This window comes from Heliconius melpomene, chromosome 5 (genome assembly GCF_056956725.1).
Source record: "Heliconius melpomene rosina isolate 202511_hmr_F chromosome 5, ASM5695672v1, whole genome shotgun sequence".
Lineage (NCBI taxonomy): Eukaryota > Metazoa > Arthropoda > Insecta > Lepidoptera > Nymphalidae > Heliconius > Heliconius melpomene.
Genome location: NC_140393.1, coordinates 2288096 through 2303611, shown reverse-complemented (window position 1 = coordinate 2303611; position 15516 = coordinate 2288096). Strand labels below are relative to the sequence as shown.

The following is a 15516-nucleotide window of genomic DNA, read 5'->3' as shown; positions in this document are numbered from 1 at the left end:
GAATTTATGTGAATTTTTCTAGTGAACTCTAGACAAAATAAAATCTTTTGAGAAGTAGCTACATACTTTAGTAGTAGAAGGATAAGAAAACAAAATAAATGTTGTCATAGATATAAATTTATTTCCAAAATAAATAATTTCGCTTAACAATAACGTTTACATTACAAGGCGTTGTGCTTCTTACTTCAATACTTTTTATAAAGTTTTCTATTCTACAATCCAAAATGTTACCCTTCCATTGTAATTGATGTCCAATAAAAAACGGTATGATAAAAGCCGCCAAAATTTTAATACAAAAATAAATATCCAATTTACATAATTATTTAAAAAAATCATAAAGCAACTCACTATATTTGTTAAAGTATAAATTCTAAGAAGATTTTTAAACTAACATACAAAAAATAACTCGTTAATATGTATGTATGCTCATTATTATTTTTCATTTTGAAACATAAAAAAAGACCTAAGGTCAAGGAATGTAAAATATAATTGATAGTGAATCAGTAAAAACTTATAATATAGGTATTGAAAAAAGACTTTAATTCTTATTACTTTTGAGTTCTACGCATCTTATTCCAAAATACCTACTTACTTCTTTCAATTCTATACTTTTCTGTTTTTAGAGACATTGTACATAAAGAGATTGTGAGAATATTTTTTATTGGTAATTCGAGAAGTATTTATCATATATATATTTTTTAAATAGTAAAATTAGAAAATTTAGTCACTGAAAATATTAAAAAAAAGGTTCTAATTGTCATGTTGGTGCCTTATGTCTTTTTAACAATTTGTACCCTAAACCAAAATTCTTTCCTTTTGTTATAAATCTTATGTAGATAGACAACTCGTACACAACATAATTTAACAACTTAATTGCTAGTCATGACTCCAAATAATATAACAAGTAATATTAAATATTTTCTCCAATAAATAATATCAAATATTTTGCAATAAAAAGTCAAGAGCGCATTATGTTTTAAACAAAAAATAACACGATAATAAATTAAATAGGCATAGATTCTATAAAGTTTAAATATTTGGAAAACTATAGATAAATCTTATATTAATTATACTTTAAAAATATCATTTATTTTCTTATAAAACGCTAAATGTTAATTTTTAATTATGTTAAATGACATCAAGTACTTTAAAAGAGTAAAAAAAATATAATACTGGAAAGAACAAAAAAGTCAGTTTTTTTTTCTAAAATAATTGAAATATAAAAAATGGAAAAATACAGGTAGCTGTACCTCATTCCTTACTAACCCTAACCAATTAATAATAAGTTAAAATTCACATTTATATAAATTTAAACAATTTTATGTAAAAAAACCTACAACCTGTTCTTTATTACTTACATATCGCTATAAAATATCTTTGTGTAGAATCTGTTGAAAATGTAGCATTTCTAATGTTAATTATTTGTAAAAAAGTTATTTCAATATATTTTAAATGATAAGTTCATTAATTTAATACAAGTTTTTTGTTATAAGAAGTTCATACCATTATATTAGTTATAACATAGCCTCTCAAGAAAATAGATTACAAACTCTGTAAACTTATAAAGATTGAAATTTCGCCCAAAACTGTCCAACAAAAATGAAATGGCAACACTAACAACGCTACATATCAGCAGAAAATTGATTGTCCTAACTAAACAATATTTATTGCATCTTATCTTAATTATCTTTTAAGATATTTTCATTCCTGTATCCAGATGCAAGAGTTGTTTCATAAGCTCGTAAGTGGAGAAGGAGGTGGCCACCATCGGTATGGCTCGTATGTAGTTGACGGTCATGCCGCGGTACAAACCTTTGACGATACCATTGTCACGGTATATGAGTGTCAGAGTTTTAACCATGCCCGTTCTGAAAATGTTCCTTTTTGTTAATGGATTAAATTAAATTTATTCACATTATAAAACGAAAACGTTTATAAAACGACTAGATACAATATTAGAGGCCAGTCGTGGCACTGGGGCGGCGTTGATCTCCGCCACGCAACACGTAAATGCCTCCAGAATTCGACGGAAAATGAAGAACGGAGTGTTTTAACACTGAATTCCCCCTGCCTATCCTACTGTGTGCGGAATACAGAGATAATGTTAAAAAAATAACAATAATATACCAAGGAAAATAAATGTCTATTGATTGTGTAACTTAATAAAAGGAAATTTTTCACAGGTATTTATCATGTAATGTTTAACGAAAACGGTAAATTAATAGTTTTATCCTTGAATTAGCGAACAACTAAATATAATGGTTGTGGGTTTAAATTTCACTCATAGTTTTTGTTTATATTTAGTATTTTAGTCGTTACACCAATCTGGTTAAGTGAAGAAAGCAAAATATTAATGAAAATAAATAAATGATTAGAATAACAATATTTTATAGGAATTAAAAATAAGAATTTCACTGAAACCTTTTCTTATAATTGTGATTAGTAATTGAAAAAGTAATTAAATGTTTTTTAGCATTCCCAATACTAGGAACAATGTTTTTTTTATGAATAATTAACAATAACAAGGATTGTAATGATAACTAAGTTTTAACGAAAAATTTCAGAAAAACAATAGCAAAAAAGAATTCAAAAGCATCTTGGGTTAATGAATAAGCTTGTAAAAAATTGTTGAAGCGGTACTCTAAAATATTAACAAAAATATGAAAAGCATGATCATGAAAAATGGCATAATTAAAAATAGATCTATTTTACTAAGACCTACAGGTAATACCAACCTTCTGTTAGTGTTGCCAACACCAGTGCAAGAAATATGCAATAAAAAATAAAATATTATTTATTATCTAAATTAGTAACTAAAAGGACAAGAAAGTGAGCAATATAATTTTTTAAAATATAAATATAATATAAGCATAAAGGTAGCATTAACTATTTACAGGTGCAATGCTACAAATATTATATTTATTGTGCATAATTTTTTTTTGCGTTTTACCTTGTGCAATAAATATTTTGCGTGTTATTTTAGAGAGTTTTTGAAATAATATTGGGTTATTTTTAGCTTATCAATTTATATTTTCGTATAGATTGAAGTTTTCAGTGTAGACTATTCAAGAATACGACTATATTACAAAAATAACATACAAGCAAATTTCATCTCACTACATAAACTATTATAACAATATTCTTCTAAATACCGAATGCGAGATGTATAAATAGTTTTTAAGCAATATTTGTTTTTACCATTTTCATGGCAAGGCTATACGTACCTGATTCTTTAATAAAATTGTCTACACTTCTAGAATATTTAATTGTATTTTTTGCTGAAGCTAATTACGCCTATATCTTCATTTATATTTTTTATATATTTATAGTAATAAATAAAATTTTATAGGTATTTTAATCAAGCCAAAAGTTTTTCTACAGAAATTATCTCCCTATTTTTCTAACACCACAAAAAAGAAACAAAAAATAAACGAAACGATTACTAAAAATACTCCTAATCTACGTATACCAATCCTACGAATATTATAAATGTGAAAGTTTGTGAGGATGGATGTTTGTTTGTTGTTCCACTTTCACGCATAAACTACTGAACGGATTTAAATGAAACTTGACAGGAAATCTAATATATCAGAATAACATATAGACTACAATTGATGTGAAAAAAAATAATAATAATAATAAGTTTAAGCGTTTGGGTTGCTAGTAATAAATAAGACTTACCCAAATTTCGCTGTTTCGGGATTCATACAGGCGAGTTGCATCCGTCGTCGCGTCACATCCAGCGGGTATGAGACAGACTGGGCGACCGCGCCCGCGAGTCCACCACACACCAACTTACCTGGGACGGTTAGGACTAGACCACCTAGCGATTAAAGTTATATAAGTTTTAATTCTATGAATATTTAATCTGTGGGAGTTACGGAAGGCAAATGCTATTTGCTCTTAACACTAGGTTTCCTCTGTCATACCCTGTTGTGTGCGGAATACAGCGAGAAGTTGATTTACATACGTGTTTCCGAATTTCTTTATTGTATTTTTTGAGTATGGGAATATATCTTTGCCTTTTCAACTTTAATCGAACACGTGTTTCACTATTTTTTAGAATTCACCCCCTAAGAGTGAAAATAAGGGGTTAAAAGTTTGTATAGAAAAAAAACTTTAATACCACACCAATTTTTATAAAATTTGAAATTTAGACTCTTAAAAATATTTCACTGAACACGTGTAGTAGTTTAATAGAATTCACCCCTAAGGGTGTAAATAAGCAGGCGAAGCTGTGCGCGTCTGCTAGTATAGATATGAAGAACTTCGACATTATTAAAAGTATAATTTTATATGTTAAGACATAACTAATTAAATACTTTATGATTAAAAGTGAAATGTACACTTACCGGTATTCCTATCACATTTCCGACACAATGTGCTCGGAAGATACTTCATGCAAAAGAATTTTAGAGATTCAAAGCAATAAAAACTGAACCCCGCGTACGGAACCATCCCCACCATAGTCGGTACGAAGCCACGGTATAATGCGCGTATACCGCCCTCCTAAAATGTACAAAAAAAAGGAATATTTGCTTCAATCAAAAAACTAAAGATCCCAATGCAGAAAAACTAAAAAAATATATATATTATGTGTAACTCAATTGCGTTTTTTTTTTAAAAAAATTATTTAATTCTTGCTTACATTACAGACTTATCACATTATACATTTTATTTCATTATTTTTTCTTTAGATATTACTTAGATTTAGACTTATGCTAGAGTTCAAATTCTTATAGATTTATTTCTATTATCTTTTTTTTTATTTAAATAATGTTATCAAATAAATGAAACCCTTATTTTACGATAATCTAAATCTACCTACTTAAATAAATTATAAATAAAACTCTTACAGTCTTAAATATAGTGGTGGCAGCGTGTACAATGCCGGTGTACCGGTGTTCCCCCGTCACTTGGAAGGCCAGCCTAGCTCTAATAGTGTCCAGGGGGTAAGTCAGGGTGACCGCAGTCACTCCCGCCCCGGCACCAGCGACAAACTTATCACCGTGTTGAACTAATGGTATACTTAGACCACCTAGATACTGAAAGAAGAAGAAATCTTCATTTACTTTTAGTTTGACACCAGTCGTGGCGTAGGGGCACAAATATTTATTTAGATCTATATGTCCATTTTTATTGCTCTGGTGTCGAGAAAGTGGCGAACGGAGTGTCTTAACACTAGGTTCCCTCTTCCTACTCACTCTGCTGTGTGCGGGATACAGCGTGAAGCTGATTTAATTTTGGAATTTACTTACAGTTTTACAATTTTTTTATAAATAATAAATAAAACAAAAACTTTGTAGGTACTTGTTTTTACGAATATTATGTGGACGGAGGAGTAGAAAATTTTCTTATGAATATTTTTTTAATTGATTTGCTTACGCTGTTAAGTATAATGCGTCAAAGTCAATTATATATTTAATTCCATTTAGTTATTGACTGACGTCAGATAATTAACTCCTAAGATAAATTACTTATAATTTATGTAGTAAAAAAATCTTTCTATAAAACAAATGAACTTATGTAAAGTTGGTAATGATACAATGACTACTAAATTGATATTAATGTTAGTTTACTTGTAACATAATAAGACTAGATAAGGCTTAAGACATTCATAAGATTCGTGAATTCGTGAGTCCTATAATAATAGTAGGTATTATTATAGAAAAGTGTTACATGAACGGAATCTAATGACATTAAAAACCTGTATTCACATTAATGCATTGCGACTACACATGTAACGGTATACAAATGTGCTTTTAAAAATTCTGTTACGTTTCTATTCGGTGACGATTGTGTTTTATGAAAAACTAGACTATCTTATTGTTAAAAGAAAATCTTTTAAAAATTCTCAAATAGGTATATGAGTATATAATAATAAATATACTATTTAAAGTAATAACCCAGAAAACAGTATTTTTCCGTCTTCGTTACAATTTATACATAGGTACAGTGGTGGAACCTAACACCGTACTTTGGCTGTAAAAATCCAAATTTTCACTTACATTATGGCGTCAATAACATATTTTTACACGGTCCTTACACGTTTTAAGGAGGACTATACCAGAGGGAATCTCTATTAAAACACTACGGCCCCATTCACTTCTGTTGGCTTTGCGTTACGAGTGGTGGAACTGAACGTCGCGCTTTGCCTCCTTACCAGAGCGAGGAAATTAAAATATTAAATATTTAATTTTCCTGCATTGGGAACCCGCGCCATGACTAGAAAAATACTCGATTACCAAAATATTATTACAAAAAATGGACCAATCAATGAGAAAGCATATATATATTGCTTTATTAAACTATTTGATCGATTAAAATTATGTCATATGGTCTCCTCGTGACTTTCAAATTTAAAATAATAGAGTCAATTTGTATATCAGATACTTATATCCTTTAATCACGCCACGATAGAAAGCAATTGTCTTGAACTTTATATTGGTCAACAACCTCATATAAGTTTCGATTGAACAAAAATATTGTAATTTTAAGTAGAATCAAATATTTCATCGGTAATCTTGTATCATTTCGATAATTCGAGGGAACTCAGTTAAACGAATTTCAAGTTAGTAAGCTATATATTTATCTATACTAATATAATAATACGGAAGTGTTTGTTTGTTTAAACGCTAAGATCTCTGGATCTACTAGTCCGATTCACTTTGTTTTTGTTTTGTATGAATGCTGCATTTACAGAAGTGTAGTATAGGCTATATAACATTACGGTGCGAGTCGAGTGGTTGTGGGTTCGATCCCCATTCGAGGAGATGAAATATTTATTTAAATTTATATTTCCATTTCTTCGCTCTGGTGTCGAGGCAAAGCGCGACGTTGAGTTCTGCTACTCAACACGCAATGCCTCCAGAATTCGGCAGAAAGTGGGGAACAGAGTGTCTTAACACTAGGTTCCCTCTACCTACCCTGCTGTGAAGCTGATGATAATTGTATCATAATAATATGTTCAGTTATAGACATTATGACATAAAGATAGATGGACACAAATATTAACGTAAACAAAAAAAATATTAAAAGCGTTTATGGTAAATCCTTTAAATTATATAAATATACGGTATAAAAGATAAATAAGCCGTCTAAAAAAATCAAAAACAGCTATTTAATATTGTCATATTGAGATAACGTTCTCAATACAAGCATATCAGATTTTTTTCCTCTCAAAAGGTACAAATTCTATATTGATTTTGCATCCGAGGTTAAGTTCATGGCTGCGGCTCGATCAGATAAAAAAATACGTAAACATTCAAATGAACTACCGTACCTAACCTGAAATAGACATTACCTAGTTTAATAGTACCTACAGATTTAATATAAAAAAACAGCTTCCATTTTTTCTTTTTACTCATGTTTATTTTTTTCAAAATTGAGTATTCTTCTTCTTCTTCGTATCATATGATTGGATTGCTCAAATTCAGGTTTGCCAATGTTTAGCCACGCTGACTGCAGTATCCGTTGCCATAGTCAGATCGTCAAACGAGCAGTCCAGATGGACAGCAAGTGTGCCATCGTTTGTGGGAAGGCACCGCAGTCACATGTGTTTGATCCTCCAGAGCGTATCCCTGTAAATTTTCTTTGCAAGGACCTATTTGGCTACGTAATCGATTTAACGAATTCCGAGTTCCACTTCCACTGCAAGTAATGGCCTGGGGGTAAGCTCTCTTTGGGAGGTACAAAGAGGTGATCACACAAATGAGGTGGGATGTTAATAAAATAAAACGTTTATAAATTAGAAATTATTACTCTTCCATGTTATAATATACCTATAAATAAATACTTATATATATTTAGTGAAACTTTTGTATTACTATAAATATGATAATAGAAGAAAAACCCTCCTGATTATAAGGCCATTATCATGTCTCGTGATATTGCATTTAAAACATAATCATTCACGCTACATTTAACATTTGCTATTATAATTGCACGTCTAAATAATAAAAACACGAATATTGTTGTCAGTATTTAAACTTAATGGTTTGTAAGTACTTATATATTTTATATTTTCTTGTAAGAAATTTTACGATATTTTATGAAAATCAACAATTATCGAGGGCCAGAACTAAAAATATATTTTTAATATCATTTTTATCAATTTCTAGTTAAAGAATATGGGATTAAAAGATGAAATGTTACGCTAGTTAAGTCAGCCAGTCACTGAGAATGGTTTTTTTTAATTCTGTGATACAAGCACAGTCTCGGTCAAGTAATTCCGTTTGAAAATACAACTTGTTGAGACTGATTAACATTCTACTAAGCAACAATACAATCTTTATTATGTAAATACTTTATATTATATATAAAATAATTAAGTATTTTAGTAGCGTGTAGGTACTATACATTTATTTATTTTTCCTATATGGTAATGAATTCGATTCCGGATTTACGCTTCACGCACAGTCATAGCGGTCGCGACGCCATCGACCGCACCTTAAAGAACCGTGTTAGTGTGCCACAACCAGAATCAAATCTTTTTACTGCTTTATCAACATTCCATTCTATATCTTAATTACTAATTGAGGATGCATTGCTAAAGGTGATATATCACATTTTTGGATTTTAACAGTTCTAGCCATGAATTGTGATTTAAAGCGCATTAAAGTAATTATGCATCCTAGAAGTGTGGTTTTTTTATAAATCTTATTAAAATGAATAATAACATACATATTCCAACAAAGAATTAATAATTAATTTGTAAAGAAAAATTGCAATAAAACAAGCTATTTTAAAAATATTTTACAGTTTAATTTAGTGTGGTGTACAGTTCATTGTAATGGCGTTTCAAGATAAAGTTTTACTTTAACCACTTAAGTTTAAACTTCTCTTTACTACGGGCTACTTTGTAACCTATCTAAGAGGACAGTACCTCAACCAACTATTGCATATCTTATAAGTGTTTAAATAAAGATATTATTATTATAAAATTTAGCACCAAATTTTAAGATAAATTATGCACGCATTTTAAGATAATTTGTAACGCAAAAATTTTCCGCATTATTAAGATCCTGCTGTGTTTACTTTTGTATATTTTTATTATGCATGTTTCTTTTGTCACTATATTTAAATTAATAATATTAAATATAAAAAAAAGAGAGACGAGATAGCGGTTGCGGTGTAATTCACTGTATTTAGTTTAAGCGGGCTAAGCCGCGTGCCGGTCGCTACTTTAAATATAATATAAATATTTTAGTATATATTAATTTATTAATCAGTATAATAAACAAGCTGAATCCTTAAGCAAGTCTAGTACACCGTAACGGCAACGTTACGTTGCGTTTCATTCCCCGTTACATATTCATTTACTGTTATTTTCACATATCTTACTAGCGGACGCGCGCAGCTTCGCTTACATATTTAGGAGTGAATTCTAATAAACTATGAAACATGTGTTCAATGAAATATTTTTAAGTCTAAATTTCAAATTTTATAAAAATCGGCGGCGTTTTAAAGATTTTTCCAAAAAAACTCTCAACCCCTTATTTGCACCCTTAGGGGGTGAATTCTAGAAAACCATGAAACACATGTTCAATTAAATATTTTTAAGAGTCTAAATTTCAAATTTTCTAAAAATCAGTGGCGATTTAAGAATTTTTCCATACAAACTTTCAACCCCTTATTTGCACCCTTATGGAAAAAATTCTAGAAAACCATGAAACACGTGTTCAATTTAATACTTTTAAGAGTCTTAATTTTAAATTTTATAAGAATCAGTGCCGATTTAAATTTTTTTCCATACTAACTTTCAACCCCTATTTCACCCCTTTAGGGTTAAAATATTTCAAAATCCCTTCTTAGTGGATGTCCAGATTACGAAAGTAAACATCTGTCCAAATTCCACGTTTCTATCATCAGCGGTTACGGCTGTGCGTGCGTCTTACCTCAGTCAGTGAGGACAAGTCCTTTTATATATATATAAGATTACTGTTTTTGAGACATCCTTTCGAACTATAATTGATTAAACTATTATGCGACTTGGAACATATATACTTTTATACAAAAAAATATTTAATATTTATTTAACTTTAATTATAATGTAAGAAGGAATTTAGGATTTCCTAAGAAGTTTTGACTTATCAGCCAAGAACTTGGCTACTACTTCAACTGCTTCTATTGAGCAGACTGACATTCCAATTTATACTGACATTATGTCTAATAATTTACACTCTGTTGACATTTCTCAACATTTAAATTAATTTCTCAGACAACAGAGGTAGCAACCTCTAGCTCTAATTTATTATTAAATATCCATTTGATCCAGCCAGCTTTACAATTAAATTACAATAATCACGCACATTGCACATCATCACAATATCCATGCAAAAATAATAATAAAAATGTTAATTCTATTAGATTAGTTCATCAGAACATCTGTTGCTTGACGGGGGGCAAGCAGCTAGAGCTGGAATTATTCATGAACTCGGAGGAAATTAGTATTTTGTGTATTACTGAACATTGGTTAAAGGTGAACCAGCTCATGTTTAATTTCAGAAACCACCGGGTAGGAAGCTCATTCTGCAGAATCAACACAATACACGGGGGGTCGCTTATAATATTAAACAAGAACCTTAAGTTCAAGGAACGGAAAGATATTGTGTCCCTTTCTGTAGAATGTTCTATCGAATTAGCGTGTGTTCAATTAGAGCAATTCATTGTTATATGTGTATACAGACCTCCCTCCGCCAATTTAAAATTATTTTTAGAAGTAATGGATGAGGCCTTAAGCAAACTTACCAAGTCGGGTAAGCCTTTGTTAGTGTGTGGGGACTTTAATGTTAATATTTTGGAAAGTTTTAGTCCCACCATTAATTTATTAAGTCTTTTTAAGTCACACAATTTACTTAATTTATTTATGGAGCCAACCAGAATAACTCCTACGACTAGTACTTGTATAGATAACATATTTACTGACATTATTCCATGCTACAAAAGCATTATTAATAAATTGGATTCTGACCACTCTGGTCAGCTAGTAGAATTCTATAGTAAGAAAAAACAGGTGGCTAAGAAAAGAATTGCTGTTGTACCTGTCACAGCTAGTCGTTTGGAACGTATGAGAGTTAGTTTACTAACTAATTTACTAGTTTTAGATATAACTTTACCTCCCAATTCTTTGTACAATTCTTTTTTTTACTCTTTTATTAATAAATTTCATTCAATATTTACTCCCAAAGAGATTACAATTACTGATAGTCCTATCTTTGGAGACTGGGCCACAGCAGGTATTTATAAGAGTAGGGAGACACTGTATATGTTATATTATGAAAAACAGTTTAATAGTGGTGAAGAGTTTAAAGAGTACTTAAAATCTTACTCTAAAATTTTCAAAAGAGTTTGCAAAATTGCTAAATCTTTATTTATTAAAACAAAAATCAGAAATAGTAATAATAAAATTGAAGCCACTTGGAAGGTTGTTAATGCCGAGACTGGGAGAACTAGGGTGAAAGATTCTAATTTTAAACTTAGTATTGACGGTCACATTGTTGATTCCGATTTGGAAGTGGCCATTGCATTTGAAAAGTTTTTCTCTACTTTCCCAGTCAGTCTAACAAACGATTTAGGTTCTTCCACCACTATTGCAGAATCGTTAATTAAAGACAATGTTCCCGAATTTTATAATGGTTTCGTTTTCCGTCATGTAAATTATTCAGACATTAGTGTAGCTTTCAAATCAATTAGTATGAAAAAGACAGCCGACTTGTGGGGTGTCTCAGTTAATATCATAAATTCTTTAATTGATATTTTGATTCCTGATTTAGTTACAATTTTTAATAGATGTATTGATTGTGGAGTGTTTCCTGATTTGATGAAATATAGTAAAATAACTCCATTGTTTAAATCAGGTAGTACGCAAGACCCCACAAATTTCAGACCGATTTCAGTACTACCTACGTTTAGTAAAATTTTTGAAAAGCTGATACTCAGTCAGCTTCTTACTTATTTTAATAAAAATAAATTACTGCACACAGGTCAATTTGGTTTCACTCGTGGAAGGTCAACATCTGATGCTGGGGTCAAATTATTAGAGAGTGTATTCGCGGCTTGGGAGGAGTCACGTGATGCCTTTGGGGTGTTTTGTGACTTATCCAAAGCATTTGATTGTGTGCAGCATAAAACTCTTATCAGGAAGCTACACCACTATGGTATAAGAGGCATTGCTTTGGATCTTCTCACTTCTTATTTAAGTGATAGGATTCAAAAGGTAAATGTCAACGGGAAACTATCACACGGGTCACCTGTAGCATTGGGGGTGCCACAAGGCTCTATTCTGGGTCCGTTTTTGTTCCTTTTGTACATTAATGACTTACCTCACCTTATGAGAGATATCTGTGAAATGGTGTTGTTTGCAGATGATACATCTTTAGTTTTTAAGGTTAATAGACAGCAATTGGAAATTGACGATGTAAACAATGCTCTTTCTAGGATATTGCACTGGTTTAGTGCCAATAACTTGCTTTTAAATAGTAGTAAAACTAAATGTATCAGGTTCTTTACTAAGAATGTTCAACAAGTAGAAACCAGGGTTTTGATGAACAATAAGGAACTTAAAGTAGTTAATGAAACTGTTTTCTTAGGTATAACATTAGATGCTAAGTTACAATGGGGTCCGCATATAGAAATTTTATCTGGTAGACTTAGTTCGGCAGCGTATGCTGTCCGTAAGATTCGTCAACTGACCGATGTTGACACCGCGCGTTTAGTATACTTCAGCTATTTTCATAGCATTATGTCTTACGGCCTATTACTTTGGGGTAGTGCCGCTGACATAGATACCATTTTTGTGCTCCAAAAACGGGCTGTCCGAGCAGTCTATAAAATGGGTCCACGGGAGTCACTAAGGAATAAATTTAAAGACTTTAACATCCTCACACTACACTCCCAATATATTTACGACAACTTAGTATATGTGCATAAGAATATTAATAAATTTAATAAAAACAGTGACCTCCATCAATATAATTTAAGAAATAAAAATAAGCTTGCTGTGCCCTTCTCTAGGCTCCATAAAGTGTCTCACTCATTCGTAGGTCAAAGTATACACTTTTATAACAAACTTCCAAACGACGTGGTTAATTTATCACTGAACAAATTTAAAAAAGTGGTAAAGCACAGGCTCTGCCAAAAAGCTTATTACTCTGTTAAAGATTATGTTCGCGATAAAGATGTTTGGAAATGAGTTGCTCTATTTCTAAGTTAAAATTGTTAATTGTGATTTATAACAAATGTTGGCATTTAAAAAGAGTGGCCATGAGTTTCTTTGCCTGTATCTTCTCATGAGCTCAACCATTTGAACGGGCTTTTTTCAAGTCAAAATTGCACATTTTTTTTGGTTATTTTGTTTTCCATTTTTTTTTTATCTTTTATGACATGTCCAAGTGAATGTTAAGCATTTTTATGGAATAAAGATATTTTGACTTTGACTTTGACTTTGAAGTCATTTTTAATTTCCTTTGCCACTATATGATGTTTAAGACATAATTTAATATGTGAGCATAAAATTATATGGTTTTTCCAGTATATAAGCGATACTAGTCACGATTAAGTATTTGTAACATTTATTCTGTTAGAATTCATGTTTTTTAGATATTTATGATGTGTTATTTACTAAAAAACATAGTGACTGAATTATATAAGTAGTAATCATATTACTATTAATAGAGCTTAATATATATTTCTAGAAGGTTAATGTTTAATGTTATAAATATTCATTTCATTAAAATATTATTTAAAATGCAATACTGAGTATAGTCTAAAATTTGATGGGCGATGACTAATAAAAACTTATAAAATACGATGAAAATTTGTAAAAAAATATTTCAGAATATATAAAAAAATTATATACGAAATAAGAAATGTGTTGCAAACTTCCCCCATTATCAACTCGCATTGAATTTGTTTGTATGCCTGTTATAACTTATTTTTCTTGTTACTATCTAAATAGGGAGAATTTCCACTACACAAAAGAATATGATTGTTAAGATTAATCAAGCACAACACTAGATAGAATGCAATTTATTCAATATATTTAAATTTTGCACAATAAGAAGAATTAATAAATATTTTAATATAATTTTATATTTTCGAGAGATAGTAAAAAAGCACACATTATGCTGCTTCTCGTCCAATACACAAAGCAGTTAATGAATGTTTTGTAACTTTTCTTAGTGTAAGTTACCTAAGATATTTTCAACATTGCAATTAGTGATATGCACTGTATGTTTAGTAAGTTAACATGCAGTAGAAAGAGGTTGTTGTAAAATAACAATTTTCGTAACCACAAAGAATATTATAAAGCAGTGTGTATGTAGTTTGTGATGATTTTCATTAAGGGGGACAAATTAATGTCTATATATCACTTCCCTATTCTAGTAAAAAGATAAGGCATAGCTGTGAGTTCCACAACACTACACACAACTATTTGAATTTGGGTTGAAATTTTTGAATGGAATATCTTGACATTAATAGGATAAAGATGTAAAGCAGTCAATCCAGAAATAAATTATATTTTAAGTAGTTATTTGATGTATTTTTCTGGTTTTTTATAACTATTTAACTAATTTAAATAAAACATGCATTTAATACTCACTCGTTTATAAATTTCAAAACTTGTAAACTGTGTAGCTGCATATGGGAAAATTCTGACCATCTGAGCACCATTGCCCTTATACAAAGCAATAAGGGATTCCTGCTTCACTATTGCCATGAGTCCACCGAATACCCCATGGTGCTTATAATGAGCTGACTGTGCCTGGAGAAGAATCTTTATACGATCAAGAGGAGCTACAGTGGTCTTAGCACACATTCCTGCAACACCTGAAAGAATAATATTTATATTTTAATAAAATAAATATAAAGTTGAATGTATACTTATATTTTATTTGATATGTGTCTAAAAAGTTACTACTAGTTAGTACACGTGTTTATTGTTTTATTTTCAGTTTATAAGATAAGTCAATAAACTTACCACCAGCTAATAAATTTTTGAGTATAAAATCGAGATTGTTTTTCGGTTCCATTTTAAGAGCCATCTTAAAATAAAATTAAGTATGTGCAAATATTTTCCTCGTTGTCCACTTAATACTCGTTTCGACTAACTATTTGACACTAATTATTAATGAAGACCAAGGGACATTTCTTCACGAATTAGCACGTAACATAATAAACACACTTTCACTTTGGACAAACAAAACTTTCTTCCCGCATTCATCACTTGTATAATGCCACATTAACAACAATAAATTAAAAATGCGGACAAAAAAATAATTTTGAATTTTTAGATCAGAGTTAATATATATTTTTTTAACTAATAATTGTCAGAAACATAATTCAACAGAAATCGCTCCAAGTTCACACTGCCAACCTAGTCACAAGGTTGACGTTCGCCTGACAACTGACACTCGTCAAGTCGTCACATTGACATAATTTCTACAAAAAAAAAGTGTTACTATAAGTAAAAATAAATAAAAAAAACCAAATTTCTTGGCTTTGGCATGCACTAGG

The 15516-nt window shown here is 30.3% G+C and overlaps 1 protein-coding gene across 1 annotated transcript; it reads right to left on the bottom strand.

The window, feature by feature from the left end:
* Positions 1-99: 99 nt before the first annotated feature.
* Positions 100-15410, bottom strand: LOC146538861 (mitochondrial coenzyme A transporter SLC25A16-like). Its single transcript, XM_085185358.1, has 6 exons — positions 14981-15410; positions 14603-14829; positions 4857-5045; positions 4353-4509; positions 3682-3823; positions 100-1868 (listed from the first exon to the last, which is right to left on the bottom strand). Exons 1-6 carry the CDS (start codon positions 15042-15044, stop codon positions 1691-1693), a joined length of 957 nt encoding a protein of 318 aa, XP_085041484.1. The 5' UTR covers positions 15045-15410; the 3' UTR covers positions 100-1690.
* Between the last annotated feature and the right edge of the window lie 106 nt (positions 15411-15516).